The sequence below is a fragment of the Ylistrum balloti genome, unplaced genomic scaffold (assembly GCF_031769215.1).
Source record: "Ylistrum balloti isolate Yb309-2 unplaced genomic scaffold, AGI_CSIRO_Ybal_v1 Utg370048, whole genome shotgun sequence".
In the NCBI taxonomy this organism is placed as follows: Eukaryota; Metazoa; Mollusca; class Bivalvia; order Pectinida; family Pectinidae; genus Ylistrum; species Ylistrum balloti.
The window spans coordinates 585,998-610,132 of NW_026782102.1; the positions used below are offsets into that span (position 1 = coordinate 585,998).

The window sequence follows — 24,135 nt, forward strand, 5'->3', positions numbered from 1 at the left end:
TGACGTCGAGCTGTGTGTGATAACAATTACAGAATCACCGATATGAAATTAATTTTTTACTAATTCTCATGAGATACTTTATTTACTATTGTATGTTGAAAAATACAGTACCTACAATTTCTGAAGGGAAAAAATACATTAACTATTATAATGAAATAGAAAATATGGGAATATATGCATATACATATAAAAAAACAAGAAAAGATAAAAAACAAATGGATTTTTATCAATCAGTTATTAAGTTAAGATAATCTGCTGATTAAAATAAAAATTATACAACTATACTTTAAGTTACCAACTTGTGAAAATATAGTGTATTATTAAGTACATGTGTATACAAATTTATATCATTATGTGTAAGATGTAAGTTCAATATACATATGTGTACCTCTAACGTACCTCTATATACAAATTTATATCATTATGTGTAAGTTGTATAGTACAGTATACTATTTAAAAGTATGCGTGTATACAAATTTATATCATTGTGTGTAAGTTGTATAGTACAGTATACTATTACAAAGTATATGTGTATAAAAATTTGTATCACTGTGTGTAAGTTGTATAGTACAGTATACTATTACAAAGTATGTGTGTATACAGATTTATATCATTAAGTGTAAGTTGTACAGTGCAGTATGCTATTAAAATTTATGTGTGTACACAAATTTGGATCATTGTGAGGTGAGATTGTATAGTTGTATGTGATTATGTAGACAAACTTGAATAAAAAAAAACAATTACAAAATCTACTGTGAAATTTACTACAGGTTGATGGTAAAATACAGAAGATTGAGATTTTCGGAACACATTTACCATGTTTTTTCCTGTATTCGGCATTAACGGAAACCATTAATTCTACAGAAAAAACACAATATAACATTTAAAAGTATCAATAGTTGTTTTTATTTGTTATCACAAACAGATTTGCCTGTAAAAATTGATAAAATTATTTTTGGTACTTTGAAGTTTGGAACAATATTGTTTACGCCCGCTCTGAGCATGTGCAATATTTTGCTTAAGTTATAAGGCATAAATCAGCCTAACGCCATTATCTAGTAGACAAAATTTGAACACGGTGTTGAAATTTCAAAATTCTGAATTTACTCTCAACGTTGCGGGATAAACAGAACACAAGATTAGTGTTTTAAGATACACGTATAAGCTGCCTTTTGACTGGGGACAGAAAGACAAAAGTAGCTCGCCGATTCCTCGTTACATCTGTCTTCTTCACTCTCTCCATAATACAACTCCTATTTTAAGTCACTGACTATTCATTCTTTATAGATATGTTATATATAGATTGACCTGAGAAGGGAATTATGACTATCCGGATGATCACTTGTTGACACAACTCTTCGGCAACAACAAACAATGTGAGAGCTATGAGTGATCATTTCTTAAAAAACTCTTTAGAAAGAGAAATGCCGAAATGTCAACAGAACCTTGATTCAAACACAAACTCTTTAAATTGATCAGAATAACGTATGGCCAAAAAAAAAAAATGTTTACATGGAAATCAAAGAAAATATCCTACGAGAATCAGTAAAAATGTTATTCGTTAAAAGCGCCGTAAATGACTCTTATTTCCTGACTTTCATCTCTGTCTGAGGCCAGCCAGCTCGACTTTTACCACATCCAAAACGAACGAAAAAGCATATCTGAGATTATGAATATTTTGGAAACTTGATAATATGCGAAAAAACTGGGAAAGATTATGAGCTCCCAAAAAGGTTGATACATTGCAGTACTGGAACTAATTAGTAAAAACAGCAAGTTTGTAGCCAAAGAAAAAAATTGCATTATCGTCTTCTTAGAATGAGTATCGTGCGCTTGTTCACGTAAGCATAAGTATGCTTTTGGATTCTATAAATAGCACTATCGTGAATTATTGATAATTTTGCTACGTTATCAGACTCGGAATATTTTTCATATTTATGAAATTAGATATTTCTGAAACAGTAATAGATAATGATTTAGTATAGTTATTTTCAGACTAAGTTGACTGTGCTGGCCTGAATTGGGCTGTGTGAGGCAGCTTTTCTGAGACTTGGCAAAGCGATTTAACGCTGTATGGAAGCATCTGTATATGCAATTTTCTATTTGTGTAGGAAGTCTTCGTTTCATCGTACCGAAGATTCGGCCTCCCCTGAACCCGGCCCCTGGGGACAGGACCTCACAAACTGATTCAGGTTATCATCATGGCTGTTTGTCCCGATACAGTGCAAAATTTCTATTTTTTTGATAGGTAGCTGTAAATACCACTAATGATTATACATGTAGCTGAGATTGATGAAATCCACAGTACAGTATCTAAAGTAGTATGCATTCTATCCAAAAGAGGCTTTAAGTACTGTCTATCAACTGGGACAAAATTAATTTAAGTTTCAACGCATGTATGTATGCTAAAAGCAATGAAATGCATATTTTTTTTTTATTTCTAAAGCGAAATAATGTGATTTCATGCACTTAAGGAAAACATCTGATAAATCTGTTAAAACAAGACAATACGTTTCGATTCTGTAAATGTTGTTCTTGATGCATACAATGACTATCAATTTATAAACAGTTGTCAACGTAACGATATGGAACGACCAATCGTTAGGTCGGGAATCAATTCACAACTTTAATTGAAGTTATAAAATGCAGAAACTTTGTCTAGAAACCATGCCCGAAGCGTTACATTTATCATTAGGGACATACGACAGGAATCTATGAAAGCTTAATGATACATTTGGACTTCGTGTTTTACTACAGAAAAGGCTGTCGCAAAACTTTATGAACTTCAAATTTTCCTGGCGTCCAACGTCATCACTTACGTCGGGAACCTCACATATATTCTGATGTAATGTTTCACGCGATTAATCAACTGTTCCACCAGGATAATATAACGAAAATGTCAAAGTCGAAAATTCGTTATTGGAAGTCTTTGGTCTTTTGCGATAATCGTTGATAGTGAGATCTGTTTTATAATGTACAATACGGTTACAAATACTTGGCATCAATATAGCAGACGTGCAGAAGAACTACATATGTTTTTTGAAACAAGGATTTCTGTCTCCCGACATACAATATTGTGTGATTTTCTTAAGTAAATCTCACTATACTTACACCCGTTTTGCACAAACATAGAAAAACAGAAGACATAGATATATAAGTCTTTTAGTCGTTATTTTGATATCATTTAATATTGCGGACTGCACGTCTCCATTTGTTTTTCTTTTAAAACTGTTTAATGAAGTAAGGTTTTCCTCAGTCTCTTGCTAAGTTTCAACAATTTCACTAACGAGTCTTAAAAGGATGAAGAAGGTGTAGGATCCATGTTTAATTCATTGCTTGGGTTTACGGTATCTCATTGTAAATTTCTAGCATAAAGTGGTAGTCGCTTGGGTGTCTTTTGTACAATTTTCTATTTCACAATAAAAAGTTATATACTTAAAAAAGTATCAGCTTTTGAAAATGTTGAATACTTGAAAAAATATCAATTTTTGTAAAAGTTATATAATTGGAAAAATAACATTTAAAAAAATTTGCAAAAAAAAAATGTTATACACTTGAAAAAATATTTTTTTTGAAAATGTTATATACGTGACACAACATCATTGTTTTTTATATAAAAAATATCATAAAAAACTTATTCAAAATATCATTTTTTGTAATTGTTATATACTTGAAAAAATATTTTTTTAGAAAAAAGTTATACGCTTGACAAAACGTCATTATTTTACAAAAAGTTATGTACCTGACAAAATATCAATTTTTGGATAAAGTTTTAAAATGATATTTTGATGATACAATGTCCCGATTCCTCAGTGTAAGTGATAATACGGTGTTGTGACGTCACTGGTGTCACTACAAAGGATCAAAGCTTACAGCAACCTGGCATTGTTTTAGACTTGTTGTAGGGATTGATAAATATCATGGCAGTTGCCAACAAATCACATGTGCGTATTTAAACCTATGACGTCACCGGTGGAAACAGAATATATAACAATATAGATTAATTCATTATTAATCATTTTGGATAATCATTATCACTGTTTTAAATAAAGATTACAATTGTGCTAATTTTAGGAGAGTATTCTCTTGGTCAAGCTGGACACAGAAAACAGTAATGGACATCTGGAATTAATGCCTATTTATATGTAAAATTTTAGCGTTCGTCTAGTTTATTTTTAGAAGACGGTGACAACCTATATGTCGAGCGTTCGATAAGCTATATACATTTTATGAGAAGGTCTAGCGCTCGAGAAATTAAGTCAAAAGTCGAGAAAACTGATAGAGAAAAACATTAGGATTCATGTCTTATGTACGTCACCGTACTATTCAAATATATTTATTGACTTTTCGGTCTTTCGGCAGACGAATTAAGTCACAATACGCCAGATTTTATTAATTTTAGATGGAGTTTCAATGTAAATTTATATTCATGTTTCTGGTGTTAAATTCAGTTTTGGGATTTTAAATATTTACAATAAACATAAAATATGAAAACCGCTGAGGTTCAGGACTTAATTAAGTATTATTTATTTACAACATTATCTGTAATTTATATATAATGCACATAAATTCATAATACACCAATTGCCGGGCTTCAAAATATCATTGACATGTTGTCCCCATAATGAGTTAGCATTGCGTATAAGTAATTTGCTAAGAGAAGTCTTAAGCTTGGTCCATTTTCAAACGGTAAACTTCTTAAAGCTTTTGCGATATCCACAGGGTTACTTGCTCTGACAAGGAAGATATACCGTGTGTATATTTAAACAATGAGAAAACAGCAGGATTTGTATTCGCTATCCCTCAATGTCATCATTTTGAAATTTATACAGCGACCCCATCATCATAAGATATTTCCTAACAGGGTCAAATTAGAATAATTTATCAAACATTAAACAGTTCTTCAAACATTTCTTTTATAAATCTAAGGAATTCCAATAGCAAAGTTAAAATGAAATCATAAAAATTATCAAACTCCTGGTTGACAATATTAAGGTCAAGTTGTGTGGTAAGACATTTCTTTGATACAAACTGTTGCCTTCTCTTTGCTGAGTTGTGTTTTGTTTCATACAAGGCTGAATTTTAAGAAATTAACAAAACAGGTCAGAATCGCTTTACAAAATCCATCAGTTTCGCTCTAATACATATTGATGACGGCTCGTCTTTAAGTAACAAGAAATTAATTTACCAAGTCTATCGTATATACCAACCAGAATTGGAAATCAAGGACACAACATACATACTACAACAAGTTTCCCTAATGTGAGATTTTAATTTCTTAATGGCAATAACCTTGAATCCCCAATCTATGTTGTTTACATGTCGCAGTTGATTTGATAAACAAGAGTCTTTCACCTCGGCGTCCGGGGTTCGATTACCGGAACGAACGCGAAAAGGTTAGGGGTCACCTGCTCGACCACGTAGGTTTTCCCGGGGTACTCTGTTGTTCTCCCACAATAAGACCTCTCGCGCGCTTCCATCCGAGCCAACAAGTTGGAAAAACTTGCTTCGCAATTGTTGTAAAATAAATAAAGCACACCCATATATATATATATATATATATATATATATCTAAAATTACAACATGGGGTTTTGAGAGTTGCAGGTTGATGAAAATTATGGGGAAATCTTAGTATCGTTGAAGTGATCTCATCGATAAATATATGTCCTTGAGCGGCATTAAGCGGGCGTGTATATGCTAACAAGTTTTTCCGTTGATTCTGTCGATGTATACCTTGTTCTTACCTTGTTTGATTCACGTGGCGGGTGTCATTGATGAAGCAGAAGACGCTTACTCCTCCGGAACAGCTGGTCTTATTCACTCTGTACTTTATCTCAGCAGTCTTCTTTATAAATCTTTCTGTTATTTGTATTTTGCCCTAGTTTTCATATGTTTTTGAAATATAATTCTGTTAACATTTCTTTGTTACATTTATATTTTGAGTTTACGTACGCAATATTGATTTCCGTACTATGAATTAATTACGTTCAAATTTTTAAAAAGTAACATAGCGGTTTGGGTAAAGATTTCATTTTAAATCATTTTTAAAATTAGTAATTCGTAATGGCACTCATGCACGTGCTAGGAGATATCCTCAGAGTGTTGAGAATCGTTCCATTAAAATAGAATTAAAACATAGCCACTCCCCTTCGTATCCATCATTTATTTTGGTTATTATCAAGTACTGTGATCTTATTGAATAGGATATCTTATTAAAGTTTCTGAAATATTCTATGCAAATCGAGACACGACAGAGAGGTACCTTCCGATGTCAATCAAATGCCCCTTTTCGATTATCGGAGGTATCTCCCCCGGCGGAAAAAAAATCACATGTTGAAAATATTTACAAGTAACTCCTTTTGGAGAAAGCATATGCATTATTAATACTTAAATACTATTTTATTTTTGTTTTCTTGAAAATATACCATTTGATATAAAAGAGAGTATGTGTATAAACAAAAATTGATATAACGTATTCCTTATATCGCTGATAATAGACACATAAATGATTATGGATCAATATAAGAAACCAATCAACTGAAAGAACCGGCTTTATATCATAATATCAGAACAGCCAAATTTAATTCAACAGTTCTATTGATATACCCCAGAACAGTAACACTGATGTCTATGTAAAATCAATTGGTATTTTTACGAATTCCCTGATCTTCATGATTCCATTGGCTAGAAATCAATGGCATTTGCCAATACTTACCTTTGTCATAAAAGATAAAACAAAAAAGAAAAAACACAAAAACACAAAAAGAAAACATAAATAAAACACCACAGTATGTCGACATCGCCAAAATGGTAAAATACGATTTAAACAAACGAAAGATTTACACGGATCCTCCTGAAAAAGTACAAGGAGATTACGAACAGCTTTTCCGGGAAGGTAAAACACCTTTACTTCAACGACGACAACTGTCATGGAAATCTTGGTCAATCCAAGTAAGTAATGTCATGTTCTTAAAAGAGAACATGGTACACAACGATACCATCGTTAATTACATGTCCTTTGAAATGTGGCGGTGTACAGGACAAAAGTTACATAACACCATACTTTATCCAGATCATTTTAATCACTGTGTCATTTTATTTCCATGGGGATTTTTTTCCGTCTATGGTTAAATTCTTCGCGGATTTATTAAAATTCAAAAATAATTTTATTTTTCTAGAATATCACGAAACGGACTATAGATCTCTGTATAGTGTTAATATTTTTCTCGAATTTATTCATACCAAAGAACAGCGAAAATAAGAATACCTTGAAAGTAACAAGTTTGAAAACATAATTCTTAAACAGCATTTCCACGTGAAGAGACTTATTTTCAAAGTCACGTGCAATGTTATAGTATTCCATAGTTTTCACCCAGATTTACAAAAATTCGTCTTTTCTAAAGCAAGACAGCTATTTCCGTAAGATAACAAGTGAAACAGTAAATTGTCCATATCGCTTTGACGCTTGATGGTGGATGTAAACATACCGGGGCATGAGGAAGCAGACAAATTTGACAGCCCAATGACAAATTACCCTGGCAGCCACGCCCCCTTTCATCGCTGAATCTCCATCACCGAGTTACCAGAGCATGTTCGACCCGTCAGTTTCATTACAGACAATTATCAAAGGGGCTTTACGAAAATGTAATGTCAAATGTACAAGCGGTGGAGATGTTGTCAGGAAATAGTTACTGTAACAAGCTGTAATTTTGCATTGTTCCGGAGTGACTGTTGGACACATTGTAAATATACAGTCGCAATTGTGCCGTAGATTACCCCGTCCGTTACTGTTGTTGAGTGGGAGGGTTGATGAGGGGGAATCGTTTCCAGGTTCAGCTTCTGACACAGAAGACTAACCTGTTGTACTCAAGCATAAGAGGTGGACAGATGGAATTGTGATTTAGGGGGTCTTCACACAAGACTCTTTATGAGGGACGCTCACTGATTTGAGAAGTTTTCCTCAATTTCTTTTCCATATTCGAAAATCGTAAATTTCATAATATTGTGTCGAGAAAGAACACAACAGAAGTTTTATAAATGAGAAAGGCTATGAAAGTACCCAGTCAGTATTGTAGTAGCAATAAGCAAAAAAGTGAAAACGAAGACAACCTTCATTACTCAGACGGCAGTGACAGTATCGGTTCAACAGAGGAGTGTATTACAACCGGAAAAGGGAACAAGAAGACTACTAATAAAAAGTGTCGGGTCGTAACTCCGGAGGACGGGGAGGTGGATCTAAATCAACCTGATTTTTTATTCGAATCCCAACCGAGACAAAGGCTGGCGGCCAATGCACGGGAACGGGATCGAACCCATAGCGTCAACACGGCTTTCGTGACGCTTCGGACTTTGATCCCGACAGAACCAGCTGACCGGAAGTTGTCTAAAATCGAAACTTTGCGATTAGCGACGAGTTATATCGCTCACCTGAACACTGTATTGATGGTGGGGTCGGAGTGTATTGACCAGCCCTGTGTAAAACACCAGGCGATGTTACGAGGCGGACTGGACAATGTACCGAAACCTGTGTGTACCTTTTGTCTTAGCGCGTCCAGGACCCGAACGGTAAGTTTTCTAAACAGGACACTGATATGTGAATGATTATTTGATATAAAACTGATTAAATTCCGGGAAACACTTTAGAATTGAGAAACCAGTTAAGTTGTTTTAATTAGAAATCTACCGGTGTTATACAATCTGACGCATTCTTTCAGAAGTTGATAAGAAAAAGGAAAATAAATTAATTGCGCAAACGAAGAATACGTTTTCAGCGTAGTAAGAAATACCTTGTTTATTACAATTATTCTTCCTACACTATTTTATACTCTACATCACACGCATTTAATCAATTTTCTATTAAAACATTCGCAGTATTCAATTTCGTAAATTTTCGAAAAAAAAAAATATATATATATATAAAGCATTGTGTTTTCAAATGGAGGGTAGTAATCAATTCATATTTCAAACAATCATTAATTACAGTGTATATACCAAATACTCACTAATTTGATGAAGACAATATTTTCTGAAGGTTTACAAAATTTACACACATATCTTAAACATTTTTTTTTAAATTTTTAGCAATCTTAATATATCAAGTTTTGTGATTTGTGTGTGTATTGAGATGCGGATTGCCACAATGATATGTTCTGCTTAAATCACAGTGTACGTATAACAACCTAAAGGAATCAGAATATTACATAAGCCGGAATGACAATCTTTAACTTCTTGGCGCTATTCTTTCCTTTCCAATGAAATATGTTTTATTGTCTTTCAAAGATAAACATTTAAAGAACTTAAATATATTTTTACTGAATGTAGACATCTCGTTTCATATATAATGTCTTTTATATCCTTAACATAAAACTTGAATTTAAAAATGTTAATGATACCATAGGGCAAATAACAGCTCCATCCCCTAACCTGTGATAATTTCAAATCATTTTATGTGAAGACACTGGATTTTGCTCGAAAGTACAACAATAGTCAGGTAGTGTCTCGATCTATCGGTTATGAATCTTTAGGAATGTTTATTATAATTCCATACACCAGATTAGTAAATGATTTTAGATAGTTATATAAATATATGTTATTGTCTCTACGCAATTCCACGTTTCTCGTGTTAGGTATTGATAGGAGATCCTGACGTAAAAGAATCGACACAAATTTGTTTTAATCTTTATTATAAACTTTTATTTTATTTCTTTTTACATAGCATTAGTAGTTACATCAAACACGTAATTCAAATTGGAAATGAAAACAAGTTTTACAACTTATATAAATCCATTTCCAGTTAGAGAATTAAGGACATATACTTCCATAATAACAGACGATTTATCTTTCATACAAGAATCAAGAAAAAAAAATCAATGGTGCCCCGATTGATAATCATATTAAACATTTGCATTTGTTTTATCTTCCAAACGCTTCAAAGCTATGCGTTGTCTTCCGTGTACATCAGATAACATTTTTTTTATTATATCATAATCAACGTTAAATTGTGAATTACTGTAACACAGATATCGGTTTGTCTTTGACAAATACCAAATCATTTTTCATAACGTTATTAAATCTATTTATACGTTTAAAAGCACTTGCTCTAAATCTCACATAGAATTGTTTTATTTTCACAACGGGATGCTGTTTTGAACGTGTGACTAGCACTTGTGAAGTATTCTGTTCCATCTGATGATCATACGGGAGATTCATTTCATGAGAATATTTGTAGATAATTACTTCGGCCGTAAACCAGCCAAGCGTCTAAAATCCATTTTCTCTAAATGTCAGTGTCTGCAGCTGCAACTTTCAAGTCCGTTCACTGTCCCTCGGGATTTTTTATTGACCCACATCGTAAACATCCGAGATGTCCCACAGGAATTCGTTTAATTTCTCACTTGCTAATTATACTGGTCTGATGAGGGGTCAGTAGAAAAGCAGGGGATAAATTTGCTGGATATTTGTTTAAATAGCATTGGACGGGGGTCATTAAATGGTGTAAGGTAAGAAAGTGGATAATTAAATTGTATTATTGATCTGATATCGGTATTTATATATAGATATTAATGATGATATAGACCTTCACAGCTGAACCATATCTAGGTCATATCTGTTAAGGAATAATATAACAAAAATACAGCTATTTACTTAATATGAAAATCTTTCAGTGATAAATTAACCCAGCAGAGTCAATCGGTAGCAACAATTCAATAATGGCGATATACGGGAGATTTACAACTACTTTTCAATCAAATTTGTCTTATATCTGTGAAAAAACTACTAAGACAAAAATAAATAAAAATTATGAAAATGAGAGAGAGAGAGAGAGACAGACAGACAGACAGAGAGAGAGAGAGACAGACAGACAGGCAGACAGACAGATAGAGAAACTTACACCTCCAGTGGAAGATATAACGTTCTATATTGGTGTTAGTGTTGAAACAGGATTGTCACAGCTGTTGACGATATAGATTGTGACAACACACACTATCAATTTCCGTTTAAAATGTTACTCGGCTTACAAATTCACATACTAGATGTTTCCCCTGACTACAACAAAAACATAGAAATGTCATGTTAATAATATCATTTGGCTTGTTTACAAATCATCAGTTTCCTTGTTATTTGATGTTGTATTGAAGGCAGTTTTTTTCAAAATTTACACCATTTTTAACCGTCAGCTGAAGGGCCGAAAGATCGCAATAGTTAACGTCAATTCCACCAGGTAAATACCAATATATAAATAAATAAATAAATAAAGAAATAAATAAATAAATAGATAAACTTAGTCGTAAGATTACAATATCTGATGTAGAGCGTATTTCATTTAATGATCAATTTTAAAAAAATGAGGAATTAATCTTCATAGTATGTTATTACTTGTACAAGAAAATAGCCAAACAAATCTATGTTTAAATACAATACCGAACAAATATGAATAATCAATGTTTAAATACTATATTCAACAACGATGAAAATATCGATAAAGTACTGTAGTCCACAGAGGTGAATAATGTATGTTTGAAATACTATATTCAATAAAAGATGAATAGTTGATGTCTGAAGTAATATCTTAAATCACACATGTATATATATAAGTGTGATTATCCAGCTCGCCAGCCACATTGTGTACATAAGTGACAAATTTCTAGAAATTGTTACATTACTATGCAAAAACCCAAATCATCAGACTTATTTGATTGTAAAATATGAATCACCTAAGTAAGTCTGCCTGTGATAAATGTTTAAGTCATGGACAGGGAATCTCTTGTTAAATATTTATCCAAGACGACGATAGTTTTCTGTTAAACGGGAACGCTAATTATATCAAAACAACACACTTTGTTCGGTGTACAGTACATGTCGTTTACACAACTGTACATATATGTATATTATAACATCCTATTCTGTGTTAATTACCATTTATAACAGTAATTACAAAAGTGAAAATTTGTCCGATTATTTTTTTTAATTTCAGTAGAATATTGAAGGATTATGTTAAAAGGAAACATTTATAAGACAGCTTATACACCTGTATATATATATATATATATATATATATATATATATATAAAAACTTGGATCAACTAAATGTTTACCTATGAAAAATCGCTTCTGCAATGTAGTTTCACTATTTTAAGTGGTTTCGAAATAATTTGGTAATCATGTACAAATGTAACATTTTGTTCAACTGGCTCTTTGTCTTTAAATCCATCTCGGGAGTCTGTTGTTTATTTACCAAACATTGATTACACGGCAACAAATGCAGTTCCTACACTCTGCTCAATCACTGCACCATGTGTGTACTAAATTATATGAATAAACAGCCTTTGTTATATTAGTGCTGTCCAACATAGATCCGGGGTTTTTTCTCCAAAATAATTCCAATATTGATAAAGAATTAATTATTTTGCATGGTCTCGCGGGCTTTTTTGTTCAAGACAATATTCGTATAAAATAGCTATAAATACACAGAATACACTGTAGTATTTAAAAAAAATGTACGACGTCACGTGTCTCAACAATAACCTTTCGCCACAGTTAATAATCACAACTTTGTTGCTGGGTCATCTAGTCAGAAAGAAAAAAAAACTCTAAGGTCATTTTCACTGACCATCAAGGGGTCATGACCCTAAATACATCAATGGTCATTAAGAGAAACTGGACATCAACTGTGGTGTTTATTTAGTTCCGGACGAGGGCTAAAGTTGATGAATATGACGGCTGAACCTAAATGGCCTCATCATTTCGTTGGGTATTCGGTACCATCTCCATGGCTACAGAAAGTAAACACAATGCACGTCAAAAACGTGGACGTTTATTTTTGGCGGAACGAAGTTTTGTTCAATTGTTCCTGATTGTCGGGTCGCGAAGATTATTCTTTATCTGGGTGAAATTGAAAGAGATTTTATGCCAGGATGATGTTATAGATTCGACTGACCGACACTTTCCCTGTAATGTTTTCTGTTATTACCTCTCACATGTAATTTCAGCTTCAGAATGTCTTTCTGCTTGAATTTAGGAATATTGAAACTTTTAAAACTGTTTTTAATTTAGAAAGAAATAAAGATATTTTTTGCATGAGTTAAAAAAAGGTTTTCAATATCCCTTTGTTCCATAACAGGAACTTATGTTTTCAGTGACCTATATTGACCAGTAACGTTTCCATTTTCACGTTACGTCAGATACCGCAAGTGTTTTACCAAAATCTCTAGCTACACTGTACATAAGGTAAAAAGAACAAAGAAAAAAACAAAAAACAACATGTCAACATAATAATAATCCAAACTCAAATTCAATAAAACTAGGGGCAAAATATCAACTAAAGAAAGATTTACACTCCGTAGACCCCTTAAAAAAGTACAGGTAGAATAAGACCAGATGATCCGAAAGAGTAGGCGTCTGCTAGCATAAACTGTTTTACTTTGGCCAAAGTATAGACATGGTCACTTGAATTTTTGAAGAAAAAAAAAGGGAGGGGGGGGGGGGGGGGGGGATTTGTGAACTCTTCTTAGTTGGCATATTTATCAGCATGTATAAGTTTCCGGGATCACTGGTTCTGTGATTTACCAGATCGACAGCGGGTTCTATCTAATTTACCAATTACGCTGGCCTTTTAGATAAAATCTTTGTTTCATTCATTGCATAGCAAACATCACCAGCGTCTTGACATACGCATGAAACAGTTGTATTTTTGAAGATAGCAATAAAAAAGTTCCACACCTTTCATCACAAGAAACTCGCCTAAAATGAAGCTATGAAGACAACAAACCTAAAGAGAGCAGCCGCTCAAAGAGAAAAATGAAACATTTTGCATCAGAAGTCACCATAAATCAGCTTCCCATTCGTATTTTGACATAAATAGCCATTTATATTCTAGTACCGTTACCAAAACGAATATTTCCAGTTGTTTGTTCGGATTCCTTCGTGTAATTTCATTCACGTTACAAAAGGTTTAGAATGACAGATAGCCATATCCGGTTACTTTCCATCTGTTCCGAATGGCACTTTGACATATCTCAGACACCATTAGGCGTAGATGGTGTTTCCCTGAGATTGGATGAACCTTAGTTAATACAGGGTATTGTGAACAAACAGATCGTGTTTCGGATCCTGTTTCTGCAAGTTCCGCGTGATGCTTTTTACTTATAGAAAACACGTGTCATTGGTCTCGATGTTGTAAAATCGTAAGGTTTCAAATTCGAAACTGCTTGATGGATATAATGATTTTTGTCTGACATTGAAACACCAAAAATAGTAAATTCGAACTCTGATAAATACTTGTATTATAGAAACCCGACGTGGTTCAAATTTTAGAATTCGTATGAGTGTTGAAAGTGTTTTTACAGTGTTTGACTGTGTTTAAGAATAGCATATTAGTAATATCAGTGTAATTATATTGATTCAAACATATTCGATTGCCATTAGAATATGATTGGGCACAAGTTATTACAACAGTTTTAAGCCCTCAACTAAAATAAATTATAATTTACAGTATTTGGAAAACAAAGAGGTCATGAACTTAGTTTACATTGATCTCCACGGTACGAAGACAGATAATACTTATTGGAATTTAAAATATATTGCTAGATGTAATGAAATTGTGCACATTTTAAATATCATTACATTAGTGCCTACAGATTCATTTCCAGAAAGAAGTAAGTCTACATTCTAATTAAATTAAATTGTATCATAACTTCACTCTGGAATATATAGTTGTCATGTAAACATATTTTATTGTAACAAATACAACGGGAATGAGCACAAGTTATCTGACTTATGTTAAGCCCTTTCCCCATAAAGTTTGACAAAACACATATTACAAAATTACGCACACACACACAGCATACACTTAAACTCAAGCACACACACATACGCGCACGCACGCACCCACACGCACACACACACACACACACACACACACACACACACGCAGAGAGAGAGAGAGAGAGAGAGAGAGAGAGAGAGAGAGAGAGAGAGAGAGAGAGAGAGAGTTCCACAATAAAATTATGAGATATTGTGATCATTATTCATATAAGCAGGGCGTTTGCTCTATATTATTACATTACGTCATTTATTCAAAATATTGTCTCTTTCTCTTTCAATCTGACACACACTTGCTTGTCTAAATTAAAACAGCAGTCATACTGTCCCCAATCTGTGGTCTCATAGAAATATATTTGAGCAGAACTTCCTTGATCAACTGTAATTAAAAATAGATTTTCAATAATTGTCTGAAGCAGACCGATAGCTCTACCTTAAACCTTCATTACGTTTAATGAAAGGAGAGGGATGTCTCACGGAGGGTTCTTGTCCAGATAATCGATCTTTAACAGAGAAATATCTCTTCAAGTGGCAGTTGTTCGATCTCATATCAATAAATAAACTTTTTTTTATTTTACAACAGTTGCGAAAAAAGTTTTCCAACTTATATTGACCACTCTTCGTGGCCCGGATTGAAACATGCAAGGGGCTTTACTGTGGAAGGTAACCGAAGTACCCCGGGGAAAACCCACGTGGTCGGGCAGGTGACACGTCCGTTCCGAGAATCGAACTTCGGACGTCTAGGTGAAAGGCGAGTACGTTACCGCTGCGTCACCCCACCACCCAATTCATTTACATTTTTATTTGTCATTTTTAAAAATTTGGATATATCTGTTTCTGATTCTTAAGTCAATCTCTTCATTCCATACCTAGTATAATACACATTAAACAGAGCCGGTTAATCGGTATCTCTAGACTCTCGTAAGTGAATTGAATTGGAGACCATCGATGATCGTGCTGAACTATCAAGTTAAAGCCCCAATGTACGTAAAAATAACTATAAAAAAACAAACTTTATCTTATTTTCCCCGTAATATATGCAACAAAAGAAATACTTTCCTTTAATTAAAGAAAATAAGACTGACTGTTTTCAATTTAAATAAAAATTGAAAAAATCGGAAAATAAACAATGTGGGACCCACAATAATTCATACATTTCCGCTCGTAGCGATAACATTGCGCATGCGCATATTCCGCGTGTGTAAACATGGCAGTCACAGTACAGACGTTCACCAGTCGCTTCCTTTTTTTCCAATCATACATCAGGCCAATTCTGAATTCTTACGTAATAATTGTGCGTCGTATCGTTTCTAAACTAAATATTCCTTCTAATAATTTCCCAAAAACTGAATGTTTATCACAGGAATACCTCAAGTCTACGACAAGACTTCGCAAACAATGTTTGTAAACAAAAACTTACCGTAGACATATCTGCATGTGCTTCCTCTATAAGTAGAAACCTCAACTCTCGCGAGATCAGGTCACGAACTTTCCGACGTCGTTCGGCAACAATCGTAATTTCGATGGCGGCGTGTTTAAAATGGAGGTGTGTTTACAAATAGCGAGTTCCAACTGCTCATATATCAATACTTTATGCAGAAAGTCATGGTAACTATTGTTTGAATAACTTAATTTTAACAACATCTTAGAGAATATCTCAATAATTATGTGTGATTCTACACTAAAGTTTTGGTGAATGTTACGTATATTGGGGCTTTAACAGGACAATAACCCGTTTAAGCAATGTACGCTAATATTTAAATATCATTGGTTAGATACACGTGAAGTTAAATAAGTTAAAACGACAGTTGATGTAATTGATTTACACAGGAAATCCGACTCCTTTCTAAATACATCGATATAAAAGCCTTATTGAACATGGTTTTTGCACCGAAGAGTTTTCTGAAAAAATTTAGAAGAGATTTTCTGGCTACACACTAGTGAGAAATATGTACATCTGTAGCAAAGCAATGCCAGTTCTGTATTAAAAAGTGATAAAACTTATGAGGGATCGCCGATAGTAACGTTAAGTCAATAATTATTATATCTAGACTACAAATGATAAAAGGAAGCGACGTATGATTTCTCAATTACCTTAGTGGAATTAGGAAACTAATGAACGAGGTAAAATCGACCGATATAGATCGGATTACCATGAATGTAGTATGACTGTTCAGACAATATCTTTTGAAAATGATGTTTGCCACTTTTATGATTTTCACCGATAAATGTTTTTGTTTTGTTTTTGTTTTTTGTTTTTTTGTTTGTTTGTTTCGTTTTTGTGTATGGTTACCTTGGTGTTAGGCCGTCAAGTTATGACTTGGAATTAAGGCATGGTCGGAGACCATTCCTAATTTGGTTGAGTGTTTAGCAATAAAAATGAAAATATACTATTGATGAATTACCTGGAAGTAAAGAAATATCCTCTCTTTACATCTCAAAACTGCATTCACTTTACTATAATTTTTCATTTTTGGTTTTTGTGTTTTATTGTTATCAAATTAGGTACAATATCCACACCAATTCTAACGATACTTCGTTATGATTGTTTATCGTTTTGAATATATGTCGATTTATACTGATTTCAATTACTAGTTGTCGTTTATTTTGACATAAAAAACATTTGTCTAAGATCGAGGTTGTTTATGATTTTTATGATAGAATTATTGATCGACCTCATTAACATATTATATTAAACTGTGTTTTACCTGAAGATTCTGTCTGATATCTGGATAGATACCATGTTTGACTTGTTGTATATGTAGGATATCCGATATATGATGCTAAGCTGTTGTTTCCATGGTTAGTTAGGATCCATTCCAGTCTGGTAATGTGAACATATTTGGATTATTTCCGTTCGTTTTCATGATTATTCTCAAATCTTAAGTAGGAGAATGTTTATGTATGTAATAGGCGTTCTGATCTGTTCCGGTCTCTTTATGAACTGCTTCAAAATTTGACACTGTATGTAAATGGAAGTGATAGCTGTTCGGATCTGTTCACCTCTCTTTATGAAGACAAAGTAGACTATCTCTTTATACACACATATATCTCGTTCTTGTCTTTCCTAATACAAATGACATGTACATCATTCCTATGGATGTGATTTACGAACATCAAGATAACCAGATGGAAGCCAGATTCAGTGACTACGTACCTGATCAAGTAACACAAGCCGGGAGACAACAGCAAATAAAACCCAATAACGAAGTATAGTCCATGTTTGTTTTTAGGGATCGGTTCCGTCTGATAACGATAAAGTGGAGCAGATTAACGTTTCAGGGATATATAGAAACATATATTTTATTTCAATAGATCATCTGTTTCACATTTTGTGGTTACAATAATAACAGAAGTTTGTTTTCCTGGCTTTTTGTTGTTGTTTGTTTTTTGGTTTTTATGGGTTTTCGGACTATGCATGTTGTTGTGAGAATAAGGTTTGACTGTATCACATTTTGTTCTAAAAGACAACAAATACCACTGAAGACTGTACAAGATATACACAAGTGAATTTCACTCTTCAATAACAGTTTTGAGCTTTAACAAACATGAAAGTCCTATAAAGATTCAAGCCGCGTCATTCAGATATCTCGTCCATCCCTTCATCTCGAGTTCGTCAGTGATGCTAAGAGCCTAAATTATTGAAACTTGGGAGGGGACTGAGGAGAATTCAAACAGGTTGAAATCCATGTCAAAACTTTTATAGGAAGGTGCAGTGACACTAACCTCAAGTATATAAATACGAACTACAACATTGGAAGACTTCAAAAGACTTTTAGAGTGCATGTGTACCAAATAAAGCCTACATTTGTACCGGTTCATTTACATTGTACAAGACCACGCACCTACATTCGCAGCAAATTAATGTTGCAGGAAAACCTCGTTTTAAAACATTGATTGTTTGCCACAGGTGAGGATTACCAGAATTTATAAAGAGGCAAACACTAGATCTGTGGGTAGGTGTTTATGATGAGAGCATGTCAGTCCTTTTTTTCTCTCGTGGCGTTACCAGGACAACGCTATGCACACAGTTGTGTGGACTAATATCGTGTTCTTTCAAGAAAGTCATTAATTTTAGTTTCAGCTGTTGAAACAACTGTGTCTTTACGCCCCTCCAAATCTTCGAGAGCTCAAGTTTAGCGTCACGCTCTACTGCGCGTGTTCCACACGTGTGCACTTTGATAGAAACAGTTTGACGAGTATCTATGTCATAAGTACGATTTACTCGGACCCAGGACATGTGAACCCTGGTCGAATAATAAATTTCAGTTATGTTACGAAACATTTGTCTCACGTTGCAGACAGTTCCCATACTGTACCAATGGAGAGGAATCGTCTACTGTATCAAAATGGTCGGTCTCATTCAGCACAGCATTTTTGGATACATGAAACATGAACTTTGGTTATTGAAAATGCTGTTGGTTCCGTTGTTGTATACCTTGTTCCTATTTGAGCAAACGGCATTACTTACTCGGATTGACCAATGTTTACATGGCGGGCATCGTCGATGAAACAGAAGACGATTACTTTTCCCGAACACCTGATCTTATTCTCCATGTACTTTTTCAGGTAACTCCGTTTAATTGTTCATTTGGGCCTCTGCACCGACGCTCATTTAAAACAAATAAAGTATCTCTGATATGTATTTTCTTTGTTTCCTTTTTCATTTCTGAAACAACAAAATCTAAAAAAATAAATTTAAAAAAAAAAGAGAAAATTTGCAGATGGTATATTTTTTCGATTTTGTTTGATATACGGTATGTGTGTTAAAGGACAATAAAAAGTACTTAAACAGATTCTTAAAGCAGCACTTTACATCAATATTTCAATGAACTAAAATATTCATTTCATACAATACAGAGACAGATACCTACTTTTAATCGGATATAACTTTACACGTTAAAAACGTACATCACACCCTTCATCGACAAAGTTTTGATAAAAAAAATCAACACGAATTTCTCAAAACAGGTTTTGAAAAATATATACATATTGAAAAAGCTTTTGGTTCGAGGAAGATTTTTGTGGAAACTTCACTTGATTTCTAATAAGAAAAAAACAAAACACAAAACAAACAAAAAAATAAATAGAATAAGCACATAAGCCATGGTTACAGTTAAAACCTTTGATGATGGCGAGATGGATATAAGACACATTTTTCATGTATTTGAAGTATTTGTGATGTTGTGCTATTATTGTGCCAATGATAGAGTGTGTTTGATAATACAATTTTTAGGGAGAATATAACTATAAGTTATTATACACAATAACACACTTTAACTTACTGTTGAGCAGTAGATTAATGTTGATTAAGTATATATCTAAACGTACATTAATATACTATATCAGAACACATCGGTAATCTCATTACACCTCATTACAGTGACAAAGATTCAGAAAAGTATACAAATGCATTTGTTCTCAAACAGCTGTTTGCTGTTTAAGTACTTACGACACAGAAAAAAGCTGACATTTTCCCTAAAACATTAAACCGTGTACTCATTCATGATGTACAACAGATTTCTAGTTAAGACATATTCCCGTTTTCCTTCTGTTAAACATATTTGTTCCCTATGCAATCAATATCTTCCCTTGTATATCAGCAACGTATATGTCTATAACAGATTATATGAACAGACCCTTTGTTTTTATTTAAACAGAAACACGAAGTTATCTCTATGGAAAGTGTAATGATTTCAGTTTTCCTATTTTGAATTTTCCATTTCTGCCGAGTAAACTACCATATCCTCAGCCTCAGGTATTTTCATGTCGTATCTGATGCCATATTTAGACATTTTTTGTCTCAATACCACGTTTTTCTTGCAAGATGTCGGCAACTGACAAGGCACAAGACTTAATGAGATGCAGGTTGATGAAAATGATGGGGAAATTCTACGGTCGTTATAATGACTTCAGTTGAAAATATTCAAATTCTCTATGTGATATGAATCTAGACAGTGTTTGATGCTCGTTCGCATATCTGTCGGTTCCATTGTTATTTACACCACTTATTTTGATTCACATACGGGTGTCGTCAATGAAGCGAAAGACGCTTGTTTTCCGGAACACCTAGTCTTTTTGCCGTTGTACTGTTTCATGTGTCTCCGTGTAAATTGAACTTATGTTCATACATTTCCCGAGTTTTATTGAATTTAATTTCGGATTATGATTCTGTTGACATATTGGTATTTTAACCACATCTGAAGCATTTCATACTTGGAGACAAATGATATTTATCTATACTGAAGCAGTGCCTAATTTATCTCGGTTTTACAACGTCACTTCTTTTAAACAATCAATATTACTTTTATTTGTTTGACACGATCTCACCGTTACCTAAAGTAAAACATGATTATTTAGAAAAATATGTTTCGCTTGTGACTGTAGACATATAACAAAAACCAAATGCACTGAATACCGTTCCTTATGTAAGCATAATGGAATGGTGAGTGTGGTTTAGACGAAAATTTTACATTAGATATTATGGTTGGTGTTTAAAACACAAAAGAAAGTAACATATTTTACATGTAATACAGTAACTGTCATTGTTTGTACTTGTTGACCTTGACACAAAGACATGAATATTCCCACAACGTCAAAAAATTATCATTGTTTTGCTTGTAACCATAAACAAAAATTCTACAACTAGTTATAACAAAAATAGATAACAGATATTTTTACTTATATCGTGTTCATATAATGTACTCTGGTTTTAATGTAAATTTTATATAGTACATGTAAATAGTAAATGTTCTTTACTGATTTCGTTTTCATCAGGAGTTATCACAACTTTCATTCATATCTTCATTAAATAAATAAGGAACCCAGATTGATGTGCTCTAGATTATGACGTCATGAAGACCAGTACATGACGTGTCCCGTGCCATTAAACATGTTTTAGCTTATTTTTCTGTTATTTCTTTTGTCTCATTAAAGATATAAATGATAATATGATAACTGATAAAAGTTCGTTCCGTATAAAAGAGAGTCTTTTCTCAAGTCCATGTTTCCGGAATTAAAACGTTGATTTATGTACAAAAGGTATTCAGGGTTTACTACACGATTTCCACAACGAAGACTGTTTCACAGGTAACGATATATTTATATATGTGTGCTATGTTTTCATTATTAGATAAATTGATCCTGACCAATAGTAGCAGACAGTACTCTATTGTGTTATATCTATATCACAATTTCTTACGTTGGTATCTATTAAGAAGTGTTTGACTTGAAAGAGCATAATATCACAGTACAGCTACATTAATTCTGTTATAAATGAAAATTAGCTGAAAGGAACTTGATGTAAAAATATATATTTGTAACAGTAAATTAAAGCAATCTATTAAACCGTGGACACTGTATTTCGGTAGGTACGAAAATATTTTTATAGAAGATTTCAAATGTGACTTGGAAAAAAAACACACACGGAATAAGATGTAATTCTACAAGTAAATTATATTCAGAGAAAAGACATATTAATGTTTTTTGCAAATTTCCGGCTTTGTAAATAAATCTCTTGATTGGCTTCAGACACAACAGCCCGGAGAATCCCGACTCTGCAAAAGTAACTTGTTTCGAAAGATGAAGGTGTTTTTTTTTGTGTGCATTTAACCTCACAATGAATCTATCATAAAAAATCGCAAATGAATTGGTAATGTAGACCTTGGATGATATGCAGTTATGTACTTATCTATAGAGTATCTAAGATTGTACGAAAGACCATGATACACGAGTGCAGAACACCATTAAATACAAATTTTGGAGTTGGATACAGTCAAGACAAACAATGAATTAAACAGTATCATACAGCTGTTTCGTCCTCAGTGTTGTAATGGTTTGAGATTTTCAATGATAGGAAGCGACTGGAGTGCATTTTATTTGTAAAACCATAGTGATCGAAAGAAAAGTCAAAACCTAGATGGGGAGGTGTACTAACCAAATAATTAAATGCATTTCGTAATTTCTATATAGAACAAAGTCAGACACAGGAGGACAGTTGGTCTACACTGGATTTAAATAAGTATGTTATAAAAATCACAGTAATCTTTTTTTGTATTTTTAATTTGGTTCTTTTTTTTCAGCCCTTAAGTTACTTTGTAACTGAAAATGTTCAAATAAAGATTGATATAATCTAAACTTGAGTATACAATAATGTTCTTCGCATTTTCAAAAAAAATACATGAGAAAAAATGAAAACCTACACACTCAGGGTAATCAGGGAGTTATTTACAATAAAAAAATGTTGTTAGCGTCTTTAAAGGCAATAAAGATGTCACATGTCACAAAATAATGACATCATCACTTCACAACGACATATAATCACGTGACGCAGTTGAAATCACAGACGTAGATAATTGTATGTATATTTGTTGATAGATGTTGATATACTTATTATTTTTTTCTTATCAAATATTCAATTAAGTCTCAGATATGTTTGTTCGCCAGATTGCCACGCGAATACTTTGTTTGCCATGAAAAAATGCCATCGTTGACAGGTTTAATAATTCCAAACGAGGCTCTACGTACAACATGATTACGTCATCACTTTATGCGGCGATCAATTCTATCACATATTGATGATGATTGAGTGTTTGAATACAGTTTAATTGAATTTGAGTTTGGATTATGATTGTGTTGACAAGTTTGGGGTTTTTTCTTGTTTAATGATATGGCAGTTTAGCTCTTCTATCAATACTGAAAATTCCTAACATACTGTATTAATATTTAAAAGGTTAATCACGAGATATTAAAATTGTCGTCTGGATGGAGATATCTCTATCTTAAAGATGATAGATATTGTTGTTCTTAGATGTGTATGTATAGTTTTATTATCGATCTAGCTTCTACTGTATGTACCGAAAAATGTATCAAGATCCAAATTAGCTGGTGAAAATGTTATATAGAAGTATAATAATTTCAGTAAAGATTCTTAAGTGAATATGCTACGATTATGTTTTTACGTTAGTAACGTTAGTTCCAGTTTTCAGGTAAAATCGAGGTCTATTTTGTCACAATATGAAATATCTTGCATCTTTTTCTCGACACATTTTTAGTTGCAGTTTCCATTTAAAAATGCATTATTCCATATTCCAGATGAAGCCAGAAAGCTGTATGTACAAAGATGTCCGCCCGGGAATGCAGGTCCGGAGATAACGATGATAAACTGTTTAACATTGACATCTGAAGAAATCAACAGCTTGGGGAAAAACAACCTGACATCGGAGTCTCAGTTCCGGATACCCCGAAAATGAAATCAAGTGCCTCTGGTTTTAAGTACACAAACCTTTATTTCACTATAACGGTTTGTTATTCAA

At 33.2% G+C, this 24,135-nt stretch overlaps 1 protein-coding gene across 1 annotated transcript; it reads left to right on the top strand.

Moving 5' to 3' along the window:
• The first annotated feature begins 8,038 nt into the window (after nt 1–8,038).
• On the top strand, nt 8,039–24,135 carry LOC132549212 (transcription factor 15-like). Its single transcript, XM_060213128.1, has 2 exons — nt 8,039–8,566; nt 23,915–24,135. The coding sequence occupies exons 1-2, from the start codon at nt 8,039–8,041 to the stop codon at nt 23,972–23,974; spliced, it is 588 nt and encodes a 195-aa protein (XP_060069111.1). The 3' UTR covers nt 23,975–24,135.

Coding starts and splice junctions, on each gene's coding strand:
- LOC132549212 (XM_060213128.1), top strand. CDS start 8,039: ATGAGAAAGGCTATGAAAGTACCCAGTCAGTATTGTAGTAGCAATAAG. Junction 8,567..23,914: donor GCGCGTCCAGGACCCGAACG/GTAAGTTTTCTA, acceptor TCCATATTCCAG/ATGAAGCCAGAAAGCTGTAT.